The sequence below is a fragment of the Bos javanicus genome, chromosome 20, assembly GCF_032452875.1.
Source record: "Bos javanicus breed banteng chromosome 20, ARS-OSU_banteng_1.0, whole genome shotgun sequence".
NCBI classification, from domain to species: Eukaryota; Metazoa; Chordata; class Mammalia; order Artiodactyla; family Bovidae; genus Bos; species Bos javanicus.
Window position 1 is genome coordinate 25894528 of NC_083887.1, and position 26462 is coordinate 25920989.

General features: G+C 39.6%; 1 protein-coding gene across 2 annotated transcripts in view; it reads right to left on the minus strand.

Moving 5' to 3' along the window:
• The window catches only part of ITGA2 (integrin subunit alpha 2), a 108728-nt gene that overhangs the window by 50446 nt on the left and 31820 nt on the right, over window positions 1–26462 (minus strand). Inside the window, exons 2-6 of one of the 2 annotated variants that reach the window (XM_061393551.1) lie at window positions 25851–25971; window positions 9769–9878; window positions 5999–6090; window positions 2649–2763; window positions 2360–2487 (exon numbers count right to left, since the gene is read on the minus strand). In XM_061393551.1, coding sequence (XP_061249535.1) covers window positions 2360–2487; window positions 2649–2763; window positions 5999–6090; window positions 9769–9878; window positions 25851–25971 — 566 coding nt within the window. Of the gene's footprint in view, window positions 1–2359; window positions 2488–2648; window positions 2764–5998; window positions 6091–9768; window positions 9879–25850; window positions 25972–26462 lie in introns of those variants that run through there. The other variant, XM_061393554.1, reaches the window with a different exon arrangement.

The following is a 26462-nucleotide window of genomic DNA, read 5'->3' on the forward strand; positions in this document are numbered from 1 at the left end:
GCCATTTATGTGCCATATGGTTCTCAAGAATAATAGCTGCAGCTTTTAAAGCACTGCCATATGGATGAATAGTAGAATAAAGTTCATAACAGGAAGATTTAAATAGATTTTCTAGTTACAAAAGGATATATACATGTTAACCATTACAAGCAATCATGAATGGAATATAACATCTCATCAACTGAGGGTAATTATCTAATAAACAAGGAAGTATAGTTGAATACTAGGAAAAGTGACTGCTAATCAATGCAGTCAGTATAAATGTTTTCACTGTGCTGGATTTCCTCTCATCACAGATGATAGAAAGGAAGCTGCTATATGTGTGTTCTGGACAGGACATTTCTGGTCTTCAGGGAAAATGCCACTGGAGAGTCTTATTTGGGAGAGCTGAGACGTAGGACAACTTCGGAACAAGACGTTTGAGCACATACCCTAATCCTTTAGATCAAGGAGGTCAAACACTTTGGTTAATGTCCTTGTACTCAGCACTGAGATCACTCCCTATGCCTAGGATTTGGGGTTTCCAGAGTGGGAAGTGGTTATAAGAAAATCAGTGGTAAAAGAGTCGCTGAAATAGAGGCCAGTGTGTAAGGAAGGTGGAATGGGCAAGGCCTGGATTTCTGAGATCAATCAGCTGCTTTTGCCAGGAAGGCCTAGGAAAATGACCAAAAAAACATGATATTGTTGAATTCCTCTCTTCAAGGTAAGATGTAAGACTTGAGAGAGAGGAAGGGACCAACGGAAACTCTTAAGAATCTCAAAATCTAAGCTGAGAGGAAGAGAGTGGTGACCCCCTGACACAGCCCCACAACTTCTGTGTGAGAGGGAGGAAGGTGGAAGAGAAGATGTGGCAGATTAGGGCTTACAGAAAGGTCACATTTAGGTTGGAAGAAGATGCTGAGTAAAACCACTTTTAGATATGAAGGAGATGCACTGGGGTTGCAAGATAGGAGAAGAAGGTCAGGAATTCCACATGGAAACTATTAAACACAGTAAGTGACGTTACAGGGGTAATTCATTTAGAGACAGAAAATAAATAGATACAGATGAAAACTTCTCTTATGAGGGGCTTCAACAGCGATGTTCTCTAGAAACCAGTATGATACTTAGTCTTATTTAACAGAATTTTCAGTGAAAGCCCACAGTGAAACCTTCAAAGTTTTGATGGATATTAATATCCTCTTGGTATTGAAAAGCAATGTCAATGGGGAAAACATGCAACGGTATTTTACAATACTGTATAGAGATGCAGAAAGGCAAATTTCAATACAGATAACTGCAAAGCATTTAGGGGAAAGTGTTCTAATAACTGTTGGGCCTTGGAGCATCAGATGCAACATAGGAACTGGTAACTCTGTAAACTGGTTCCTGTTGATATTGGTTCAATATTTTCCTACAGCCAGGATGACCCAGAAAATGGCAGATCCAACAAGAAAGAAAGAAAAAACCCAAAACTTTAAAAATGCTATTCAGTGTTATAAAAGCAGGACCTTTCTGCTCCTTAATTTTGGTTACCTACCACAGGAAGAATGAAAACCAAAGACTCTTTAAAACATAAAGTTACACAAAACTATTGAAAGGACTTCTGTAAATAATGGAAGTTCAGCCTAGACTATGACACTGAAGTAAAAGTTGCTCAGTCGTGTCCAACTCTTTGTGACCCCCATGGACTATAGAGTCCATGGAATTCTCTAGGCCAGAATACTGGAGTGGGTAGCCTTTCCTTTCCCCAGGGGATCTTCCCAGCCCGGGGACTGAACCCAGATCTCCCCCATTGCAGGCAGACTCTTTACCAGCTGAACCACAAGGGAAACCCAAGAATACTGGAGTGGGGAGCCTATGCCTTCTCCAGAGGAGCTTCCCATCCCAGGAATTGAACAGGGGCCTCCTGCATTGCAGGCAGATTCTTTGCCAACTGAGCTATGGCAGAAATATGCTGTCTATGAACTTATTTATAAAAATCCTAGACTTAAAAAATAATTTTTTCACCAGTAAAAAGAGAAAGTTACCATTATTAGTCCAAGTGTGTGTAAAAAAAACATACATAATGGATTTTTAAATGTACTGATTAGTGCATGAGTTAATGGAAGAAAAACTTAGCAACAAAAGATAATTAAGATGCTATATCACATATCCAATGCCTGTGTCAGAAATAGGAACCCATGCTTAAAAGACCAGCATTAGGCAAAGTTACAATAGAATAACTCAACGTAGCACAAATTTCAATTAACTTTCAAGATTACCATTAAATGCCTTTAATATGGGGATTGGACAAATGCAAAGATGAAGATCTCATCTCTAGTAATATTTTCTCAGAAAGAAACCTGTGGGTTAGGGTCTATATAAAGGATGTCCATACCTGTGTCTTTGTGGGGCCTATATCTAGGCCTTGTACAAATTTTTCCAAAAAGTTCTTTACTGCATCCCAGGGATAAATACTGTTTGATTCATCACATACAACCACAACATCTATGAAGGAAGGGCAGGCTACATAGGAAATGACAAAAGAAACATATTTCCATAGGTAAGACAAAGATCACATCCACATGAAATGCGACAGAGTAAAAGAGAATGGCACTTGCTGATACAATTTTTCCCCTCTTTTAAAGTAAGGCATTGCTCAGACCCTTGGCACATTCATAACTTACTCTGAACTGCAGGCGCAAAGCTGGTCCGCAACTGAAAATCAGGACTGACATCAGAGCAAACGCCAGTTGTGTAATACTGACTTCCACACTGCTGTGCCCACAGGGGACCACAGGTCTTAAAAAAAATGAGAACAATGACAAAATACATAGAAAATGTTAACCTTCCACCTTGCCATTTGTGAAGCTCAGGAATCATTTCCCTTTTAAGACACTAGGAATCATCAACTCTTGAAACTAACAAGTTAACAACGCCTTTGAGAGAAAGTGCACTGGAGCCCACAGGGGGAAGGAGAGGGTGGCAGACGTGCTGTGCCCGGTGGCAGGCGTCTCGAGGACAGGGACACCGGGACTGTCAGTGTAGGGAGGAGCCCATCAGGTGACCCACCAAACCAGAGAAAAGGGGTGCTGTCCTTCCAGAGAACAACCAGGAGAAAAAAGGGGCCAAGTTCATTTTTTGTCTCTCAGGTACCTGGGTCTCACCTGCCTCATCTATAAAATGAGGATGATCAGACCTCCTAACTTAAGGCTGTTGTGAAGACAAAATGAGTCTATGTCTATGAAACACTTAGAACAGTACTGGGTAAATAGCAAATGATATGTCATTGTTAGCCAGCCTCATTAGCAGTATTATGCCTTGAACATATGTCTCCTCCTGTCCCTTCCATTTTCACTATTCAGGACAAATAATAAACCCTGTGTCTCCATGGGCCAGGCAGAGAGCTTGGGCCAGGTGTAGACACCACAGTGAGTGAAGAGCCCACACCTGCTGTGCAGGGCAGACCACTGTGGCTCCTGCCCACTGGCTGCTGTGAAACAGGCCCTGTGTGGCTGAACCTCCCAAATTCTCAAGGAGAATCAAAGCAAAAACTTTCTGTGAAAATTTATAATTAAAACAAAAAAACACCCTTGAAACACTCTACATGCTAAACAAACACACAGGAACTAGTAGGCTCATGAACTGCCAGTTTTTAACTCTGCAGTTATCAAAGCATTTCTTTGAGGACTTCAGAGCTGCCTACGTCCACTCCCTAGAACCTTCAGTCATCCAAGCTGGCGCTTGTCTTCGTGTGCACATCATACTCCAGTTATTAATATCACCATTAACCCAGTCCCAAAGCTCTCCCTTTCAGTAGCCCTTGAACGGCAAGAACTCCTGATTAAATCATGTGGGAAATATGAAGTGTCTGTGTGTTAGTTGCTCAGTCATGTCTGACTCTTTGGACTGTAACCCATCAGGCTCCTCTGTCCATGGAATTCTCCAGGCAAGAACACGGGAGTGGGTTGCCATACCCTTCTCCAGGGGATCTTCCCAACCAAGGGATTGAACCCAGGTCTCCTGCATTGCAGGCAGAAAATATTAGGTTAAATACAAATCATTAGATGTGGAACGAGAAAAAATGGGGAAGACAAGTCTAGTCATGATCTTAAAAAAATCTGCAAAGTTTAACCTTATGTAAAGCTGTGGAACAACTATTAAAACTTAACTGAAAAGTGTGGACTTGCACAAAGTGATTGGAAGAATGAAAGGGAACTTATTTGACCCAGTTTAATTGTTGGTAGCTCAAAGGAGAAGCAGCTGTGGTCATATTTCATGCTCAATGAGCAAGGCACAGTTTTTCCCTTATAAAACTGGTTCATTCTGCCAATTAGGGGAGAATCACAATTGATGCCTTGGGTATGTTTACCGAATGAGATACCAATTACTGATTTCCTACATCCACACCCCCAAATTGGTGTAGCTTAATCACCCTGAAAAACACTAACTCATGAAGTATTCAAAAATATTTTTTGGTTGTAAAAGCAATGGAAAACAACATTAAGGAGTTGAAATTAGAATATGCCAATTGTTAATGCCAGAACAACATTCCGACTTTAAGCCCAGAACTTAAGAAGTTTCAAAAAATGTGATGATTGTCAGTCTTTTCCACAGTATTCTTAAAAGTATCTTGAGATTTTGACCTTTTAGGTATGGAAAGGAAACCTTAGCTTTTTTTCTTTTTCCTTTCTTTTTTTTCTCTTTCCCTCTTTCCTTCTACTTGCTACACTGACTATTAAATTAACCTCAAATTCTCTTCAACTTCATTTTATATATAAGGTTTATAAAAGGTTTTTCAGTTACATAAAAATTGATAAAGTTACAGATTAAAAATCTGAAGTTACAGCTTAAAAACTTTGAAGCATATTCTGTAATCCCTATACCTCAATATATTTTCTTTTTTAATTTATTTAACTTTAAAAAAAGAAACAAGAAAGACAAAACAACCCTATGATAAAGACTTCAGAAGATTATAAACCAGGAAGATTCATTGAAATACTCATGTATGCATTGATCTAACATATATTATAAGCAACACCTAATTTACTAGGTGGTACCAAAGTCTAATATCTCTCAGTAAAAACAGAATCATATTGTTCAATATTGATTACATTTTTAGAGAAATCTGTTTATATACACAGGCTTTTAAGTTAGCATGTCAATGCAACATGTCATAATCAAGCTTTCTAAGATGATTTTAACAGAGATATACAACTAGGTTACACCTACATGGGTTGGTAGAAATGTCAAATGAGGTTGGGTTTTTGGTTGCTTTTAAACTCTTTTTTCCTTTCTTTTATCTTATGGTGTGTGATGATTTTTTTTTTTTAACATACTCATGTCTTTTAACAATTTTCTATATTATTTTTTCTGTTAGTTCCAAGGTCAGAAATTCTCTCAGAAAACTTCCATTTTCTTCTAGTTTTTTAGATTAACTCTTTAGTTCACTTGGAAGTATACCTGGATATGCAAGATATTCACCAATTAATTGTCCCCAGACTACTTGTTAAATATAGCATTCTCTTTTACTCTGATTAGTGGTGGTCTTTACACAGTGTTCTAGAAACTAAATAAGAGTAAATGCTAACATGAAATGAGTCCAGATCATTGCTTTAAATAATATCAGAGTAGTCAATGATTATCAGAAATTATTAAAAACAAAAGTACTTCGTAGCTTTGAAACCTACTTTCTGAACTAGCTGTACCTATCCAGAATGTTTCTACAGGAAGGGGAAATGAGAGCTAGAATTTTGGTGTTATCAACAAATACAAAACACATTTTTCAAGGGCAAAGAATCGCTGTTCCTTCTGCCCTCTTTCCCCAAAACATTCTGTGGCAATATTTTTGCTAAATATCTTAAGATGCTTACATATCAACACATTGTTCTTTTCATGTTGGCTCTCCTCTAGCATAACTTATCCAAAATTCAAGTTCGAACATTTAAACCTCAAGATTTGGTTTGCTAGGAGGGATGGTCGGAAGACACTGACTTCATACTTGAGAGGAATGAGGATTTGAAAAGTAAACACTCACAAGAAATCCTCCTGTTCCCACGTTCCTTGTCAGTGTCAAGCCAAGGCTCATGTTGGTTTTCATCTCAGTAACATTGGACATGCTCGTGGAAGCTTTCAAAGGGGAGAAGATTTTTAAAAGTGGTTAAATTATCATTTAAAGACTTTTTTTTTCAATGTACATTCAGGTTTATATGTAGCATTGAGTTTAGTACTCATGGTGGGTAATCAAGTGTATGGAAATGAGATGTTTCATTGATCTGGCTGCTCACTTAAATGAGTGAGGCTGCAGAATGTGATCCTCGGGGGTGGGGTCTACAAAGGTCATGATGATTCCATCTAATGCTTTATTCTGGATCAGAAAAAAACATTCTTAAAGTGTTATCAAAGAATGCCATATGGTAGAATCTGGCCCAAAGCAACAGTAAGTGAACTTTAGAAAACCATCATGACACTAGCACATAGAATAATAGATAAATCTCTCCAATCTTCTCTCTCCCATTCAGCTAAGGCATCATTTGCTGTATCCATTCTTGACCTACTGAACATTGAAATTCTTTTCAATAATATCATTTTTTTCATTATCCTCTGATCTCTGCCAAGGTGTGTATGTGTATCAACATACATGCACACATACCTGTACACCTATATATATTAGTTTTTCATTATCCTCTAATCTCTGCCAGGGTATGTGTGTACATATATACAGACACACACATGTATACATATACATAAAATTACACTGTTTCTGTAAATGTGTATATACATCATTTATCCTAAGTTGTGTGTGCTCAGTCACTTAGTTGTGTCCGACTCTTTGTGACCCCATGGACAGTAGCCTGCCAGGCTGGTGAAATTCCAGGCAATAATACTGGCGTGGCTTGCCATTTCTCATTCCAGGGAATCTTCCCCACTCAGGGATCAAACTTCTTTACCAGCGCAACACCTGGGAAGCTCTAATCCTAATTATCTGCTCATTTATATACATATGCATAAAATTTCTAAAAATAAATATACATACATATTTAGGGGTGAGAGCTCAAAAGTTTTATTATACAGTTTATCCCCTGTTTCCCAGGATGCCCATTTTAAAACTTCACCCTTCTTCTCAAGCCTCTAAACTCAACCCAGATTCCATCACTCTCTAGTGCAAACAAGATAATCACACTCAAAGGGTAATCTCAACTTCTCTCATCTTTACCTAACGGTCCTTTTAGAATTCTGACTTGTCTCTTTCCTCTGTGTTTCAGAGAAGGTAATACCCAGGTACCAGAGACATTAATTTCATCCAGTTAACTTTATTCTTGATTGGTCGTCACTCCCTTTTATTGCCTCCTTCCTCTCTCCTTACAAATATGATCCGTCAGTTCAGTTGCTCAGTTGTGTCCAACTCTTTGCGAACCCATGGACTGCAGCACCCCAGGCTTCCCTGTCCATCACCAACTCCTGAAGCTTGCTCGAACTCATGTCCATAGAGTTGGTGATGCCATCCAACCACCTCATCCTCTGCTGTCCCCTTCTCCTCTTGCCTTCAACCTTTCTCAGCATCAGGGTCTTTTCCAATGAGTCAGTTCTTCACATCAGGTGGCCAAAGTATTGCAGTTTCAGCTTCAGCATCAATCCTTCCAATGAATATTTAGGACTAATTTCCTTTAGGATGGACTGGTTTTATCTCCTTGCAGTCCAAGGGACTCTCAAGAGTCTTCTCCAACACCACAGTTCAAAAGCATCAATCCTGTGGCACTCAGCTTTCTTTATAGTGCAGCTCTCACATCCATACATGACTACTGGAAAAACCATAGCTTTGACTGGATGGACCTTTGCTGGCAAAGGACTGTCTCTGTTTTTTAATATGCTGTCTAAGTTGGCTGTAGCTTTTCTTCCAAGGAGCAAGCATCTTTTAATTTCATGGCTGCAGTTGCCATCTGCAGTGATTTGGGTGCTCAAAAAATAAAGTCTGTCACTGTTTCCATTGTTTCCCCATCTATTTGCCGTGAAGAGATGGAACTGGATGCCATGATCACAGTTTTCTGAATGTTGAGTTTTAAGCCAACTTTTTCACTCTCTTTCATTTTCAATCAAGAGGCTCTTTAGTTCCTCTTCACTTTCTGCCATAAGGGTGGTGTCATCTGCCTATCTGAGGTTATTGATATTTCTCCCGTCAATCTTGATTCCAGCCTGTGCTTCATCCAGCCTGGCATTTTGCATAATATACTCTGCATGTAAGTTAAATAAGCAGGGTGACAATATAAGATGAGATCAGATCAGTCGCTCAGTCATGTCCGACTCTTTGCGACCCCATGAATCGCAGCACGCCAGGCCTCCCTGTCCATCACCAACTCCCAGAGTTCACTCAGACTCACATCCATCGAGTCAGTGATGCCATCCAGCCATCTCATCCTCTGTTGTCCCCTTCTCCTCTTGCCCCCAATCCCTCCCAGCATCAGAGTCTTTTCCAATGAGTCAACTCTTCTCATGAGGTGGCCAAAGTACTGGAGTTTCAGCTTTACCATCATTCCTTCCAAAGAAATCCCAGGGCTGTTCTCCTTCAGAATGGACTGGTTGGATCTCCTTGCAGTCCAAGGGACTCTCAAGAGTCTTCTCCAACACCACAGTTCAAAAGCATCAATTCTTCGGCACTCAGCCTTCTTCACAGTCCAACTCTCACATCCATACATGACCACAAGAAAAACCATAGCCTTGACTAGACGGACCTTTGTTGGCAAGGTAATGCCTCTGCTTTTGAATATGCTATCTAGGTTGGTCATAACTTTCCTTCCAAGGAGTAAGCGTCTTTTAATTTCATGGCTGCAGTCACCATCTGCAGTGATTTTGGAGCCAAGAAAAATAAAGTCTGACACTGTTTCCACTGTTTCCCCATCTATTTCCCATGAAGAGATGGGACCGGATGCCATGATCTTCGTTTTCTGAATGTTGAGCTTTAAGCCAACTTTTTCACTCTCCACTTTCACTTTCATACAGCCTTGATATACTCCTTTCCCTATCTGGAGCCAGTCTGTTGTTCCATGTCCAATTCTAACTGTTGCTTCTTGACCTGCATACAGATTTCTCAGGAGGTAGGTAAGGTGGTCTGGTATTCTTGTCTCTTTTCCACAGTTTGTTGTGATCCACACCAAGGCTTTGGTGTAGTGAGAAAGCAGAAGTAGATGTTTCTACTTATAGGATCATCTCCTTTTTATTAGAAAAATCGTTTCTTAAACCTGCTTGCTATCTTATCAAACTATTTTGCCAGTTCTCCTTCACTACTTAACTTCTGGAAATAGAGGTCTGCTTTTGTGGATAATTAAAACCCAGTAATTCCAAAGAGTTACAAATAATTCCAAATAGTGATTTTCTTTTTTTAGTAGAACAAGATCATTTTCACATGATCAGAAACACAGAGTGTTCCTCAGCACCCCCCAAATTATCCCTAGTACTGATGTTTCTATACTGAATGGTTTATTTTGAGGAGGGAGAGAAGTATGAATAGTCTCAGATTTCTGTTAGTAATCACCAAAATCATCCTAAATGTTGATGGAAACTGGTCCACAGACTGGGCCAGATGGTCCAGGAGGCAGCATGTTTCCCACACATGTTACTCAATTAGGTCATCAAACTGTGTTGGAAATTTGGATACAGTTGGACCCCATGTGACTACAGAGATAAAGGCAACAAAAGCTGTATGTATTTCTTAAAGGCAAAACTCTGACTGGTTTTGTTGTCTTTTTTCAACTGAGTATATAACAAGATTTTGATATGTATAAAAAAACCACATTGCCAATTATAACTTACTTTGCAAATTCAATTTTTCACATGTAGTGGTGGATAGATCAACAGGACATTTATATACATCTCCCATTCGGTTCTTAGGAAAGCCACTCCATGGTGAACCAACCAGTAACCTAGAAATAGGGATTTTATTTTCCATTAGACATTAAATGTTAGCTATAGTTTCTTAAAGGTAAAACTGACCACAGAACAGTCAAAAATCCACATTTAATTTCAATTTAATAAGTGAACAGTTTCTATTTGCTCAGCTGTAATTTGTTCTTTTTATTTTTCTTCTTAGCTGATGAAGAAATTAATGAACATCTGCAGTACCACTGTCTTGCCACAATACCTGGGAGGTTTCTCTAAAGCATTTCTGTCCAACGGAAATACAATGCAAGTCACAAACGTGAGGCACATATGTAATTTTAAGTTTTCTAGTGGCTGCATCAGGAAAACAAAAAAAAAAGCAACAGATGAAATTAACTTATTTAAATAATATATTTTATTTAACTCAGTATATCCATACTAATTTGCTATCAATATTAAAATTACTGAGCTATTTAACATTCTTTTTCCATACTAAGTGCTTGAAATTCAATGTGTATTTTATATTTTGAGCACAATCAAGTAAGCATGTCGAGTGCTCAGTAGCCACAGGTGGTGGCTAGTGGCTACCATATTGCTCAGTATAGCTCTAAAGAATGAAATAATATTAAAACCTAAAGCAAGAACTAACATTTGTTGAGTATCTTCCACGCCCTAAGCACTTTCATATGTTATTTAGGGAGCACATAAGTTATCTAAGTGGCTTTATGTTTTACTGTCTATATAAGGGAATGCTCAGCAAAAATACAGAGCGAGTATACTGTGGGTCTGTGTATCGTGTTTATAGCTGGAATACAGAAGCAGAGGTCAGAGATAGGTGCTAACGTTTTCCTTTTGGTTAGTTTCACTTCCTACAGAGCTTTCCAAAAAGATATTAAGCATTTCCTTGTAGAATCACTGGACATTTCTGGCCAAGAATAGACAGAAAGAGTCCATATAACAGTCTGATCTTTAGAAACTCCTGTAGGTTAACTACTCAGCAGCAACCAGTGACTAAGGAAGCATAATTGACTCAATGTTTTTTCCTTGTCAAAGTTGGAAAAGATTAGATTATTGATCTAGGAAACTTAAAGTCTTTCATGATACTTCTGTCTAAATATTTTGTCATTATTGATTAAACAAAATGTGCTCAATTAAGTGCTATAGTGAATTAAGAAAAATCTAAGGCACGTTTATGTCTACTAAATGCAGTAAAACTGTTTAAAAAATAACAAATAAAAGTAATAATCATAATGAATGGAAATATATTAATAAATTGCTCTTCTTGAAAAAAAATTTAAATGGTCAAAGGACGCTAACATGGACATGGAAGGATGAGGCTGGTAGCTGGCATTCTTATCAGAGGGAGCAGCGTAAACAAGCATGCAAAGAGGGAAATACAAATTATTTTGAAAGAGTTAATGATTCAGTAATAATCTTCTCCCCTTATCTTATACAAATACTCTCAAGCAAGTATTCTGTAGAGAATTCTAGAATACTTTAAACCAGTTAACTTTGATTAAGGTTAGAGTCGCAAGTTTTTGTCTTCTTATGAGTAGATACTTTATCTAATTTATCTGTTAAAATACTGTCTATAGAAACCATCTACAAGACAAAAAGATAGCCTAGTGAATGGGAGAAAATATTTGCAAATGCTAAGACCGATAAGGGATTAATGTACAAAATATAGAAACAGCTCCTACAACTCAACATCAAAGGAAAAGAAAAAAACTAAAACAAAGGGCAGAAAACCTGAATATACATTTTCCAAAGAGGACGTACAGATGGCCAACAGGCACACAAAAAGATCCTTAAGATCATCAATTACCACAGAAACACAAATTAAAACCACAATGAAATATCACTGCACATCTGTCAGAATAGCTATCATCAAAAAGACCACAAATAATGAATGTTAGTGAGGATACAGAAAAAAGGGAACTCTAGGACACTGTTGGTGGAAATGTAAATTGGTGCAGTCACTGTGAAAAACTGGAGTTGCACAAAAACTAAAAATAGAACTATCTTATGACCCAGCAATTCTATTCCTGGGTATATATCTGGAAAAAAAAATGAGAATGCTAATTTGAAAAGGTAGGTGCACATCAATGTTCATAGCAAGATTATTTACAACTGTCAAGATATAAAAGCAACCTAAGTGCCCATCAATAGATGAATAGATAAAGAAATGTGGCATATATATACACATGCACATACATACATACACATATATGTATGCATATGTATGTAGGTAAAGAGTCTGCCTGCAGTGCAAGAGAGTTGGTTTGATCCCTGGGTCCGGAAGATCTCCAGAGAAGGGAATAGCAACCTACTCCAGTATTCTTCCCTGGAGAATTCAGTGGACAGAGGAGCCTGGAGGGCTGCAGACAGTCACAAAGAGTTGGACATTACTGAGCGACTTTGACTTTCACATACACATACAATGGAATACTACTTAATCATAAAAAGGATGGCATTTTTATTATCAAACTTTATTTTAAAACTTTAGCATGCAGTCTATTGACTGAATGAATTTTTAACTATAGAATATAGTTGGTCCCCTATAGGATAATGCAGCTCACATCACAAGTTCAACTTAAACCTTGAATTTGGAGTAAAGCACATAAGAATGTTGCTAAATGTCCTCAATCACCACTTCATCGCCCTTTGGGGAAAGAAAATCCAGAGGTAGTGGGTGATGCTACTTAAGTAGAATTCCACATGAGCTATTTTAAAATGTAAATCCTTTTCAATCTGAATTTTAGATTAATTTTCAGCTAATAATTTCTAATGGTAACATTATAACAAGGTTTTATAAACATGCATCTGTAATTTTTATTTTAGTCACAAATACAGTTGTTTTTTGCCAAAAAAAGAAAAAAAATGACATTTTGCCATTTGAAACAACATAAATGGACGTGAGGGTATTATGCCAAGGGAAATACGTCAAACAGAGAAAGACAAATACTGTGTGATATCACTTATATGTGGACTCTAAAAAAATAAAACAAACTAGTGACTATAACACAAAAGAAACAGACCCACGGATATAGACAAGAAACTAGTGACGACCAGTGGGGAGGGGGAGGAGGAGGCACAAACTATTACGTGTAAAATAAACAAGCTGTAAGGATATATAGCACCATACAGGAAATAAAGTCAATACTTTATAATAACTCTAAATGGAATATAACCTTTAAAAATTGTGAACCACTATGTTGTACACTGAAACTTTTACATGAATAATATTGTACCTCAAGTATACCTCAATTAAAAAGTAATACATCAAAAATATTGCCTATAAAGAGGAATGCAATAACACAGGCATACAGGTTAAGATTTCTGAAGAAGATAGAAATTGATACGTTGGCTATAAGTCCCAAAATTTGCTTTAGTGAAGGAAGAGAATCAAGGAGCAGGATTTGAAGTGCGTGTTTGAGCATATCTGATGTTCTTCAAATTCATGACAACTCAGAGGAAATGAGGAAACTTATGAAGATTCTGTATTGTAAAAACTATCTTCCAGCAGCTTGATTTTCTCCATTTGTACAAGTCTGTGGTCTTCATTCCATAGTGGGACTACACAGAATTACCTCTAACCTTTGTGTGCAGGATACATCTTAAAATTTAAGAAAGAAAGAGACTGAAAAATGAAAAAGAATATATATATGTATAAAATGGAATCAATTTGCCGTGCACTTAAAACTAACAACATCATAAATCAAGTATGATAAAAAATTCTTTTAATTAAACAAACAAAGAAAGAGATAATGCCTTTCCTTTCTTTTCCAGGCCTGTTTTCTTATACTTTCCTGAAATTCTGTATTTTAGTCATTAGACTCTGATCTGGTGGAGAAGCTGGATTCTTCTTGCTTCTAAACCTTAACATGTGCTGTTCCCTGCCTGGAAAAATTCTGCTCATTACTTAGGTCTCTCATTAGACAACCACTTCCTCCAAGAAGTCACCTGGTTCTTTTACATTTGAGCAAGGTAGATTTCCTAAGTAATTTCTTAGCCTCTGAGCTTTCCCTGTCCTGGTTTTCATCACATTACCCTGTAAGGGCCTCAGTTCAGTTCAGTTCAGTCGCGTCCGACTCTTTGTGACCCCATGAATCACAGCACTCCAGGCCTCCCTGTCCGTCACCATCTCCCGGAGTTCACTCAAACTCACGTCCATTGAGTTGGTGATGCCATCCAGCCATCTCATCCTCTGTCGTCCCCTTCTCCTCCTGCCCCCAATCCCTCCCAGCATCAGAGTCTTTTCCCCTTGACTAAATACCGCCCGCCCCTACCCCTGCCCCCCAGGGAGGAAAAGTCCATGGGGACTAGGAATCCTGCCTATAGCACTGAGTGACTAGGTGTCAAATGAATGAATGAAAAAAACAAGTGAAGAAACAAATGGATGATTGATTCAACATTATTTTTTAAAATTTCTATTAGAGTATAGTTGATTTGCAAAGTTTGTCGATTCTACATTATTACCTGGCGCTTCCCTTGTGGCTCAGCTGGTAAAGAATTCACCTGCAAGGTGGGAGACCTGGGTTTGATCCCTGGGTTGGGAAGATCCCCTGGAGAAGGGAAAGGCTACCCACTCCAGTATTCTTGGACTCTATAGTCCATGGGGTCACTAAGAATCGGACACAACTGAGTGAATTTCACACACACACACGTCTTGTTAAGGAAAAGTTGAATAGAAAATTTTTATTTCTTTTTGTCTGAATTAAAGATAAAACAAGCAAAAAAAGAGGTGAAAAAACTCCACCAAGTTGAGAAGAAAGCATTATATGGGTACTCTTCTGTCAATTGTTCCTGATTCAGTCTCCACGTAGCTACCACGTGTCAAACTCACGTCTTTATTTTTTAAACAAAGGCTGACTGAGGAGTCCGTAGGGAACAACATAGCACCTTATAGCAAGAAACTGTAACAAAAAGTGTGGCTTTGCCCCTTTAAACTGTGGGAATTTATATTAACGACAGCAAATCTTACAACAACTGACGCTGTATAGGAGGCTTTCCGAACATTATTAAGTTCCTGTGCCAAATGGGTCTGAGGTTATTTTATCTCCATTTTACAGATGGAATCACTGAGACAGATGAGCAACTCACTAATATTCACATGGGTTGTGAAAGCCAAGCATAACTGATTCTGACATCCAAGCTCTTAACCCTTAGGCTATTTATTCTCTTTCCTAAATAGTGGCAAGAAGGCCTGGCAAAGGGCCCAGGTTGGGAAAACTGTCTGAACAGATGAGTTGGCTTCCAGAATCACAAAGGAGTAAAAACTGGAACCTGAGGGTCAGACCCACACCTACTGAGAGGTGGGTTGTAGGCCCTGGCTGTGCTGTGTACAATCAGGTAAGAATAGCATATGTTCAGATAGCACCAAGTGTGGTCATTCAGGTGGCTTCTATTGTACATCTTTCCTATCTATCCTTAGCTTATTCCAGAGAAACACACCGAGAAACATAAGTTGAGTGTTTCTCACCTGAAATTTAATCATTTTGTTCTTCTGGGCCTCCAGCCTAGAGCTGCATCACTAGCTACCCGTTTTCTCAGTGAGAAAGCTCAAAAGGCCACCTGCTGTTTCCTAGTGAGTAAGTGTTCCCTGGACACTCTCTCTTGGCCTCCTTCCACCTCACCCCAGAATTCAGGGTTGGATAACCTCATGGTGCTGGGGGGTTATGACATCTCTACCACCACCATGAGAATTCGGGGCCCTGCCCCTGCCCCCGCCCCCATTCATCAGACAAGACGAAATGAAGCCTCTGTGCAGCTATATGCCATTTAATGAGAAATTCATGAAAGGGCTTGAGAGTCTCACACAGGACGCATAGAAATCTCTGGCGGCACCACACCATATTAAACCCTTAACACAAAACAATAGAGGACAGTGGCAACCAGACCATTATGTCTGCAATGGTGTTTTCACTGTGTATGACTCATTCTTTAACTACTGAGAACCACATTAGTAAGTAGGTAGTCATAGGTCATACTAGCGATTACAGCGAAGGTTTGAAAACCCACTGCCCACCTCCTTTTTTGGCAGTGTTTCCAGAAGATTCTCCTCCTGTCTTGGACCCAGTGAAATCCTCGTTCCTGACAACTCTCCCTCCAAAGGAGAGGTTATGACATCACCCGTGGCTACTCCGAGGGAACTGTGACATTCTCAAATTAATCAGACAGGAAGATGAGGGAGGCAGGTATATTTATCTACAAAGTGTATGTAACCAGCTATAGCAGGAAGAAACATGCCGGGAGAGAATGTTATAAAGGTGGGGGACCAGACACCTCAGCGGGTAAACTAAGTGTGGTGAAGCCTCTCTGAAGTAACAGATTTAATTTAATCACAACCAGGCAAAGAGCTGCATGAACAGTTGTGTGTGCTGATTCTCAAAACAGAACAAAATCCCAAGATAAAAACTTCTCTTTTCCTACAGTGAAACTGGGAATTCTTCCAAGACTACTTAAAATAACACTTACTGTTCAATTATCTTGTGGGAAAATAGTGATTATATAGAGTTCCAAAACATAGTCAATTTGCCCACCTCCAGTGGAATTCAAAATACTTTGTTTAGTTAGTAAATAGTATTTATGGTGGTGTAGGTAGTTTTAAACCCACAATCCAGGGGCTGTTATAAATATCTTCCTTTGGTCTGTGAGTCTCTAAACTCTCCAAGCATTTCTTTGATACTAGAGATTTTCCCAGAGATTACCGACAGAGGTGCACTTAAAATACTAGGGCAAAGCGTGTTTTATTTGATTCAAGACATGCTTCTTGAGGTCCTAGGAGACTGACATGTTGTACAACTCTAGGGAGTTCCATTCCCACATGCATGGTGTGCCTGGGCCTTGTGCAGTGTACAACCTGTGAAGCTGTACATGGGGGCCAGGCAAACTATGTGCCAGACTCAATTCTAGGCATTGTGGATACACTAGTGACTAAATTAGTCAAAAATTTATGGCCCCAGACTTCTCTGGTGGTACAGTGGATAAGAGTCTGCCTGCCAATGCAGGGGACTTGGGTTCTATCCCTGGTCTGGGAAGATTCCACATGCGTGGAGCAGATATACCCACGCTGCACAACTCCTGAGCCTGCATTCTAGAGCTGCAGAGCTGCAACTCCTGAGCCCTTGTGCTACAACTATTGAAGTCCACGCACCTAAAGCCTGTGCCTCACGACAAGAGAAGTCATCAAAATGAGAAGCTGCAACAAAGAGTGGCCCCATTTGCCTCTGCTAGAAAGCCCATGCCCAGTACAACTAAAAATAAATAGATTAACAAATAAACAAAATTTTTAAAAATTATGGCCTCTCAGAAGTTACCTTCTAGTGGGAAAAACAGACAATAAATGTAATGAGTAAGTAAAACATACGGTAATGGTGATCAGTACTTTGTGGGACAAGTGAGGAGGGCAGAGTCAAGAGTGTGGGGTGCAGGGTGTTGCAATCTTTATTAGGAGGGCCAGGAAAGTGTCACTGAGAAGGTGATATTTACGTAAAGAGTTGAAGGAGGGAAAGGAGTAACATCTTAAGACTCTGGTGGAAGAGAAGTCCTGACTATGAGAACAACAAGTGCAAAAGCCTGTGGCTGGCGCAGAATGCACGAGGGGGAAATGGTAGGAGATGAGGTCATGTTAGTAATGGGCCTGGATCCCATAGAGCCTTGTATGAAATTGTAAGGACTTGTTTTTTCCTCTGAGTGAAATATGAGAAAGCCACTGGAGGGTTTTGAGCACAGTACTGATACGATCTGACACATTTTCGGAGGACTTTGAAGATTCCTCTGTTGAGAATGACTGCATGGGAGTAAAGGTGGAGCAGGTGAAGCACTTAGAAGGCGCGTGGCACGATGCAGGCAAGAGCTGGGGCCAGGCTCCCGTGGGGCTGGCAGAAGGGAAGGTGGTGACAATATATTTTAAATATATTTTGAAGGTAGGGCCAGCAGTATTTCTTGAGAAGTTAGTTTTTCAATAAAACCAAAGCAAAGGGTGACCCCAAGGTTGTCGGCAAGAATTAAAAGTAACCAAGTGGCCATTATCAAAAAAGGAGGATATGGTCAGTGGAGCAAGATTCTTCAGTAAAGGAAGCTCAGAAGTTCAGAGGGAGGTATTTTTAGTTGGAAATGTCTCAGCCATCCACAGAGTTGTTTTGTCTGGCATTAGAAGCCTACCATATGTAATACCCACATTAAGATGAGACATTTCAAAGCCTATAGCTTATAAATATAAATATTATTCCTTATATTGTTTAGTTCCAGGCCACTGACAACACAAGAAGTCCAGTGAGTTCCATACGGCTACTTGCTTGGAACATAAAAGGAGTTTGTCATGGGAAGAATTCACCTGTAACGATTTCCCATCTCCAGAAAGGAAGAAGACAGGTAAGAGTTCATTTTCAGCTGTTGGTTGGGAAGCACTGCTATTATAATTTACTAGCTAAACTCTAGCATATGTTTCAAGGCAATTTTAGCCTCCTGGCCTCATTATGCTGCCCCAGACTTCTCTGGCTGCCAGGCTGCTTCCTCAAATAGTGGGATGGCTACATCCTCAAGATCTTTCAGTCCCCCGATGCAGAGTCCACTGACCTCATTATTGCTAGAACATCTTAAGCCTATTATAGTTTTATCTCACAAAACCCTGGAAATCAGCTTTTGCACTGGAAGCAAATGAATCAATAAAAACTGATTCTGTTACACTGACTCATCCAACATGAAGTTTTCCTGAAGTTAAAATCAAAAGCCAAAACAGTCAATTTAATGCCTTGTGACGATATAAATTCCACATGCTTGTGCCCCGGTGGGGAGGAAAGGAATGCTTTTAAGGTCACACATTTTTATGTCTCAAAGTCCATGAGACAGTACCTTTTAAATACATGCTTCAGCAGATAGCTATCAATGGAAAGAACTGGAAAAGCAACAATATCTGTAAACTATAGTTTATAAGGAACATTTTAACGTGCAGTATCTTCTTTCATCCTTATAAATATCCTGTGAGGTCAAATATTATAAATATTCCTGCTTCCATATAAAGAAATTCAACTCTAAGAGTCTGACTGGCAACAAAACCTAGATCTGCACCTATGTCCTTTCACTCCAAACCTCCAGTTCTTTCTGTCATACTAAGCTGGCTTAGAACTCTTCCAGGAGAGCTACTCATTGTGGTTCCATCATCTGGGTCCTGACCAAATTAACAAATAGGTTCCACTTATGCCACTTAGCATTTACCAGATCCTTCTTCAGAGTCAACGGATAGAAAGTTTCAGACAAGTATCCACCAGAAAGGGGTGGGGGGTGGGGGTGTGGGAACGTGTGTGTGAGTGTGTATGGGAGTATGTGTGTATGGGAGTGTGTGTGAGTGTGTGTGTGTGGGAGTGTGTGTGTGTCCCAGCACCATCATGAATGAACTTGTTCTGAAAACAGACCTTCAGGCATTAACACAGAGGGAGGCTTAAAATGATAAGACTAGGTGGTGAGGCTAGATGCGAAAAACTGATTCTTTTGAAAAAACCCTGATGCTGGGAAAGATTGAAGGCGGGAGGAGAAGGAGACAACAGAAGATGAGAGGGTTGGATGTCGTCACCGACTCAATGGACATGAGTTTGGGTAAACTCCGGGAGTTGGTGATAGACAGGGAGGCCTGGTGCGCTGCAGACATGACTGAGCGACTGAACTGAACTGACTGAGGTGGCGAGGCACGGAGGATTTTCACAGATCACTGAAGGTCTCCAGAGTTTCTGGCTCAGCAGATCTATTCCATAGGCAAGTCACAAAAAGTGGGCATGTATGTGTGATCCCGTTTGTGGATTCACATACAAATTTGTGTCCAGAGCTGGGGAAGAAAGAAGTTAGTTGGAGCAGGGAATATTTAAAGTGCCCTCTCTACTATAACGCAAATCATTGAAAAAAATGTAGCCATAAAGATGATTTTAACTTAGTGGAAAACAATTAGCAACTATGGTGTGACAAAGATAGGTAAATCAACACTGGAGTGGTCTATGGAGCTCTATAAGGAACTTGGTTGCCTATCTACCCTGGCCCTACTGCCAGCCATGGGAAAGTCATTGTTGATAGGAGACACGCCACTTTGTAGACCTATTAATAGTGTTAGTTTAAGTATATGACAATAGAATAATAATTAGCCATAAAAATATTAATGGTAAGTTTTGTAAACTTAAAAATACAAGAATATTTTACAGTCAGACTTGTAAGCCTTTGTAGAATCAAAAATAGGACTAAGTTAGAAGTTGGTGAAAATAACTAAAATGTAATAGAAGAACAAAAATAAATATATATGTCATGGATTTAAAATAAAAGCAAACCTTATGAATAAACAAAGTAAGCATGTTAAATGGCACTGCCAGGAAAACCTAATGGCAAGAGAATTTTATCTTTGGGCAGAGACATAAAGGATGATGTTGGCTGATATCTAAAGGCTGTATAATGAAAGACAAAGATGATTATTTTGGAAAAGGGATCAGAATAGCATTCTTGGCCAGGAAGAAGAAGAAATGGATCAAAATTAATCTAATATTGCATGGGAGCTAATCCGTGACAGATGAGAAAGGGCTGAGGAGGAAGTGGTGGGTGGAAAGAGGTGGGGAGGAACGAGTCATTAAAAATCCTGATTTTGCTTCTATATATGTTTACACAGAGCTAATGAGAGTATCTCATATATGCACAGTAGTTTAGTTTTTGAAGTGCTTTACTTTTATTCTCTCACAAGGTGCTAAAAACTTCTGGTTTGGTCAGGATGCCTTTTTCTTTGTGATCCAGAGAGGCTCTGTGACTCTCCCAAAGTCACCCAGCTGGTGGTGGGGAAGCTGAGTGTAAAAACCCTTTTGTTCTAGCTCTTGGCTAATCTGACAAATCTCTGTCTATCAGAGAATGAAAAGACAGATGGGAACTGTCATCCCAGGTAACACTTTTTATAACAATTTTTAATTCAAAATGCTTAATGAGGTTCACCTTACTTTATAAACTTTACATGAAAATTATATTTAAATATTATTTATAAATGCCAATTACATTCTCCCATGTTCTTCCCTGGACACTTAAAAAAACATGCCCACTTGGAACACCTTATTTCTGTACTAATCTGTGTGTGTGCATGCTAAGTCACATCAGTCGTGTCCAACTCTTTGAGACTTCATGGACTGTAGCCCACCAGACTCCTCAGTCTGTGGGATTCTCCAGGCAAAAGTACTGGAGTGGGTTGCTATGTTCTCCTCCAGGGGATCTTCCTGACTCAGGGATTGAACACCTGTCTCTTGTGGCTCCTGCACTGCATGTGGATTCTTTACCTCTGAGCCACTGGAGAAGCTGCTTGTAGTAATCTACCCTATGCTTATGACTTCTTAGCTCTGTAAACTTAGATGACTAACAAAGCTTTCTAAGTCTCACCCCTTTATCACTTATAAAATGGGTAATAATTTGACAAAACTCTTAGTCATCATGAGTATTATGTGTTGGCTAAGAATTTACCAGTATTGATATTGCCAATATACTATATTACCTAGTCATTGCTGTTTGTGTGGAATTGAATGTTACTTCTCTATGGTTTATCTAAAATTCCCTTACAAGAGGTATCTCATACACCCTGTTATATTTATAATACACATAATGCTTTACTACAATTTTTCTTAATTAAAAAGTAGAATCTATAATATATATAGATGGAAGGGTTTTTATTTTTGGCTATGAAACATGTTCAGGGCTTCCCTGATGGCTCAGTGGTAAAGAATCTACCTGCAATGCAGGAGACACAGGAGATGCAAAAGTATAATAAATAAAACCCAGCAAATGACTCAAGATCATTTTGTTAAAATCTTATAGATCCCTGTGCAAAATATGCCTATATATTCTTAGAAACAAGGGTCACGTGGAACAGATAAAGTTTGTACTTTGAAAATAGCAGAGTGTGACTTAAGAAAACTCTTCCCTGGGTTGGGAAGATCCCCTGAAGGAGGAAATGGCAACCCACACTAGTAGTCTTGCCAAAAAAATTCCACAGAGAAAGGAGCCTGGCGGGCTATAGTCCAAAGGGTCACAGAGTTGGACACGACTGAGCAACTGAGTGCCCATGACACATATTCATTATATTTCTCTTTTTAAAGACAAGCATGCACTGGTCCTCACTACAACAAGAAAATACATTTCTACAACTGGAAATACCCTCAATTCCCAGACAGTCCCCGTCACATAAGAGATTGCAGTGTTCTAAGATTTTTGAGTCATACAATGAGTTCAGATGATTCTTGAGACAGGCCCTCAGCTTAGACAAACAGAAACAGTACATATCACCACAAGCTTCCAGGAAATGACTTTAAATGTATCACGGTCCTTTGTACAACTGTGATAAGGATTGCATCACCTACATCTGAACATCCTGTATATAAAATGACGGCTTCAAAGTAGGGTGACCCTTTGCCTACACTGGAGGGAGAACAGACCACAGCTTTATTTACAGGAAGAGGAGCACCGTGGAGCTCTACTTGGGAGGTAATCTTGCTTTTAAAATCATCCAGCTCATAAGAGACCATGAAAAAGTTTCAAGAACTTGCAAAGCATATCACTGCTGTTTTTATAGTAAAAGTCCACAGTGTAATAAAAGTATAGTAAATAAAACCAGCAAAGGACTCATGATCATTTTGTTAAAATCTCTGTAAAATCCCCGTGCAAAATATGCCAATACATTCTTAGAAACATGGGGTACACGGAACAGATGAAGTCTGTACTTTGAAAATAGCAGAGTGTGACTTAAGAAAACTCAGGCTAGAGCTTTAAGTGAGTTTTCAGAAGGCAGGAAAGGGCTGAGAGATGAAGTCGGGGTTCAACAAGACAGATTGTAAAGAAAGTCAAAGTGAGCTGAGGAGAAAACTACCAGCACGGCAGCTTTATTTTTGTACTCCCTTTTTAAAGGGAGTAAAAAAAATAGAGAGATGTGTGTGAGTATTACATATATAAAGTCTAAGGGAAAAAGACTCATAGTTTATTAAAGGAATTCACAGTAATATCACTTTCTGTGCCCAAAGTTAACTTGATTAATATCAGAAGGAAAGTTAATGTTAAAACAGTCTTTCCCACATCTGCTACTCCCATAATGTCTGTGCGACTGTCATAAATTAGGAGTGGGGAGGGGCACAGTGCCAACTGTCAAAACAAATAGGCCATTCTGGATTCCAAGTTTCATAGTATTTTCCTTGATCCCGAGAGTCATAAAAGCTGCTGGTCCTAACCTCGGCCACCCCAGCACTGGAGTGGGAACACCCACTCACACCTGGATCCTGCCCCAGCCCTGCCCCCGAGCAAGGAACCTGGGCAGCGTCAACTAGTGAGAGAAGTCAGGAAGGAACCCTGTCCCTCTAGGGTCTCAGGTCTTGGGAAGAGAAAATGAACTCTTGACAGTAAGTTAATACAGCAAGTGACACTAGAGGAACGCAAATGCCGTTAACTACGGGGCTTGGCACTTATGCCCCTGGCATTATTCATGGCTGCCTGATCTGCACATCCATCTTCCTCACTGACTCTATTCCACACGCCTTAAAGTCAAGGTCCATGCTTTGTACTTTCTGCACCTCATATAGCATCTAGCCTGTGGTGCATTAGAAGATCACGTCCATGACTTGGATGTTAGGAGGCCAGATCAGGGAGTGACCTAGGCTCTAGCATGTCAGGCCAGCTTATGTTCTCTTTTCTTCCTGCTTCACACCCCCACAGGGTGTAGCCCCCAGGTAAGACCTCCCTTCTCTGCTTCCTGGGGGTGGGGTATGCACATACCAGCTGGTGGTTGTACTAGGCTTGAGGAAGGAAGTCCTTGATAAGCCCTACCATACATCTTAACAGAAAGCTCTGTGTTTATGTATCTTTCCTTAATGTCATGAGAAGGTCAAGGCAGGATTTAGAAATGTCTGGTGTCCTGGGTCTTGAAATAACCCTGTCAGCACCAGATTCTCGCCACAAATTAATATATTTGTCTTTTTAAACATTTTTATTTTATATTGGAGTACAATTGGTTAGCAATGTGGTGTTAGTTTCAGGTGTAGAGCAAAGTGATTCATTTATATATATGCATACATCTATTCTTTTTCAAATTCTTTTTCCATTCAGATTATGCCATGGTATTGAGCAGAGCTCCCTGTAATGTGTTTGTTTTCTAGCAATGCTTTATGTACTTAAAGGGAATCCTGGAGAGAGAAAGGAGACAGGGCTCACTTGGCCAGCACTCTGCTGCTAGATTTCTGTCAACTTTGTCTCTTTGGGTAACTTCCAACCCACAAAGTGGCCAGTGGCTAAGCTGCCAGCAATCCTTGACATCTCTAATAGCATCTATTGCTGATGGTGGCTCTTTCTCTGTCCCAGAAAAACTGTTACTTAAAAAGAATCACCTCAAGTTTAATGCCAGGTTGTCCTCAGCAAGGCCAAGCTTACGAAGTGGACCATCAGAACTCGTCTGAAGGTCTTGTTCAGCTTCTATGTCCATTGGTCTACAAGAGATCACTTTGTAGACTACCCCGAGTGAACCAGGTGGAACTAGGACTTTCACTCAGTAATCAAGAAAATAATCACTGACCCTCTACTCCACATCAGCTGCCACTCTAGGTTCTGAGCACACACCAGTGCCCAAAGCAAGGTGCCAACACTCAGAGACACAGCAGAAGATGGGTCATGGGTGTATAAACACATAAAGATAATTTCAGATAGTAACAATGGCTATTCAGAACATAAAAGGCTAGAGACAACTGAGAGCGGTTGTGAAGTGCTAATTCAGACAGGTTGGTTCTGAAAGGTCTCTTTGAAGAGGAGGCATTTGAGCTGAAACTGAGAGATAAGAGCCAAAATCTTGGGAAGACAGTCCCTTCCAAGAGAAAAGCAGTGCACCAAAGCTCTGAAGCAAAACAAGTTAATACTCTTCTCCTGCTTGTTCACCCCCACTCTTAAGACCCAGCTCATGATTCACCTCCTCTGCGATGCCTTCAGAGACATACTACGCTCTTGAGTATCATTTCATTTTGTTTCCCTATCATACAGATAGGCACACACCAAAATGTGATTCATTGGGATCCTGAATGTTTGTTTGAATTCCACTTTTTTAGAGCACCAGACATAAGTTCATGAAGGAAAAGGGGTATAAATTATAGCCCTTATTTGATAAGCTGCTGCTGCTGCTGCTGTTGTTAAGTTGCTTCAGTCATGTCCGACTCTGTGTGACCCCATGGACTGCAGCCTACCAGGCTTCTCCGTCCATGGGATTGTCCAGGCAAGAACACTGGAGTGGGTTGCCATTTCCTTCTCCAATGCATGAAAGTGGAAAGTGAAAATGGAGTCGCTCAGTCGTGTCCACTCTTAGCAACCCCATGGACTGCAGTCTACCAGGCTCCTCCATCCATGGGGATTTTCCAGGCAACAGTACTGCAGTGGGGTGCCACTGCCTTCTAATAACTGCCTATTTAATCATCAGAAAGAGCTCTAAATGAGCCAGAATCTGCCTGGAGTTTTCTACTGCAACAGGGAGAATGAATGCTGGTGAGGACCCTTGGTCACCTGGAGTAGGGAATGCTGACTTTAAATGAAGCCAGTAGACAAAGCTTTGCTGAAGGAGAAAATGTAGGGAACAATTCTGCCATCTAGAAATGGTCCGGAGGTAGTGTTAGTTAGTAGAACACTTACAAAACCTAACAGATACCAGTTTACAGAGTAAGAAAGGAAGACAAATCTGTCCATCTACCTACCTGTCTATCTGTTTATCTACCATCAAATGGTCAGAATCTGGTATTATGAATTCACAATGGAATATTTAGAGAAAATTTCTATCTAGGTTTTTTTTTTTTTTTTTAAAGTACTTTTAAGTCATCCCATTAATTATCAATCTGATATTTACGAAGTCTGAAAGAAAAATTCTTCATTTAAGGATATTTGAGGGCTACCAATTAACAACATTTTCATATATCAATCTGAACAAGCAATTGTAGTCAAATATTAAATTTATTTAATGACTTTACTGAAAACATAAAGAATGTTCTTACCAGTTGCCTTTTGGATTTATAAACTGCTGCACTGCATAGCCAAACTGTTCACTTGAAGGACCAGAAAATATCTTTGCTTTTGGGAGACCAACGTTGTATGCCACACAACAGTTTAAAATGCCTATTAAAGAAAAATGAAAACAGTTCATATTTACATTTTGTGAATATAAGGTTGTAATATAATTCTCAAAGGCCACTTAAAAAAAAACTGAAATAATAATTATTCTCCATCAATGTTTACCAAGAGTTTTAAGTATTCATTTGAGGCCCTGGCAGTATGCTAAATACTTTATGTGCATGATTCACTATTTCGTTTGGCCTTGTGGCAACTCTAGAATATGACTGCTATTATTATACTTGCTTTGCAGAAAGTTGTTGGAAATACAGATAGAAAGTCAAAAGGGAAGGCCAGGATAAGGCTGTCTGATTGAAGAGCTTGAACTCTTAAACCACATATTACCTTTACAGATTCTTAAGTAACTCCGGTTCTGTTTGTCCTTCCTAATGCAAGAAGACTCTAAGCCACCCAAAGGCAGCATCTGAGGGTTATCTTCTATTTCTCCTGAAAAGCTTGACATGAACTCTACACGAAATGTCCATTGGAAAAGCATT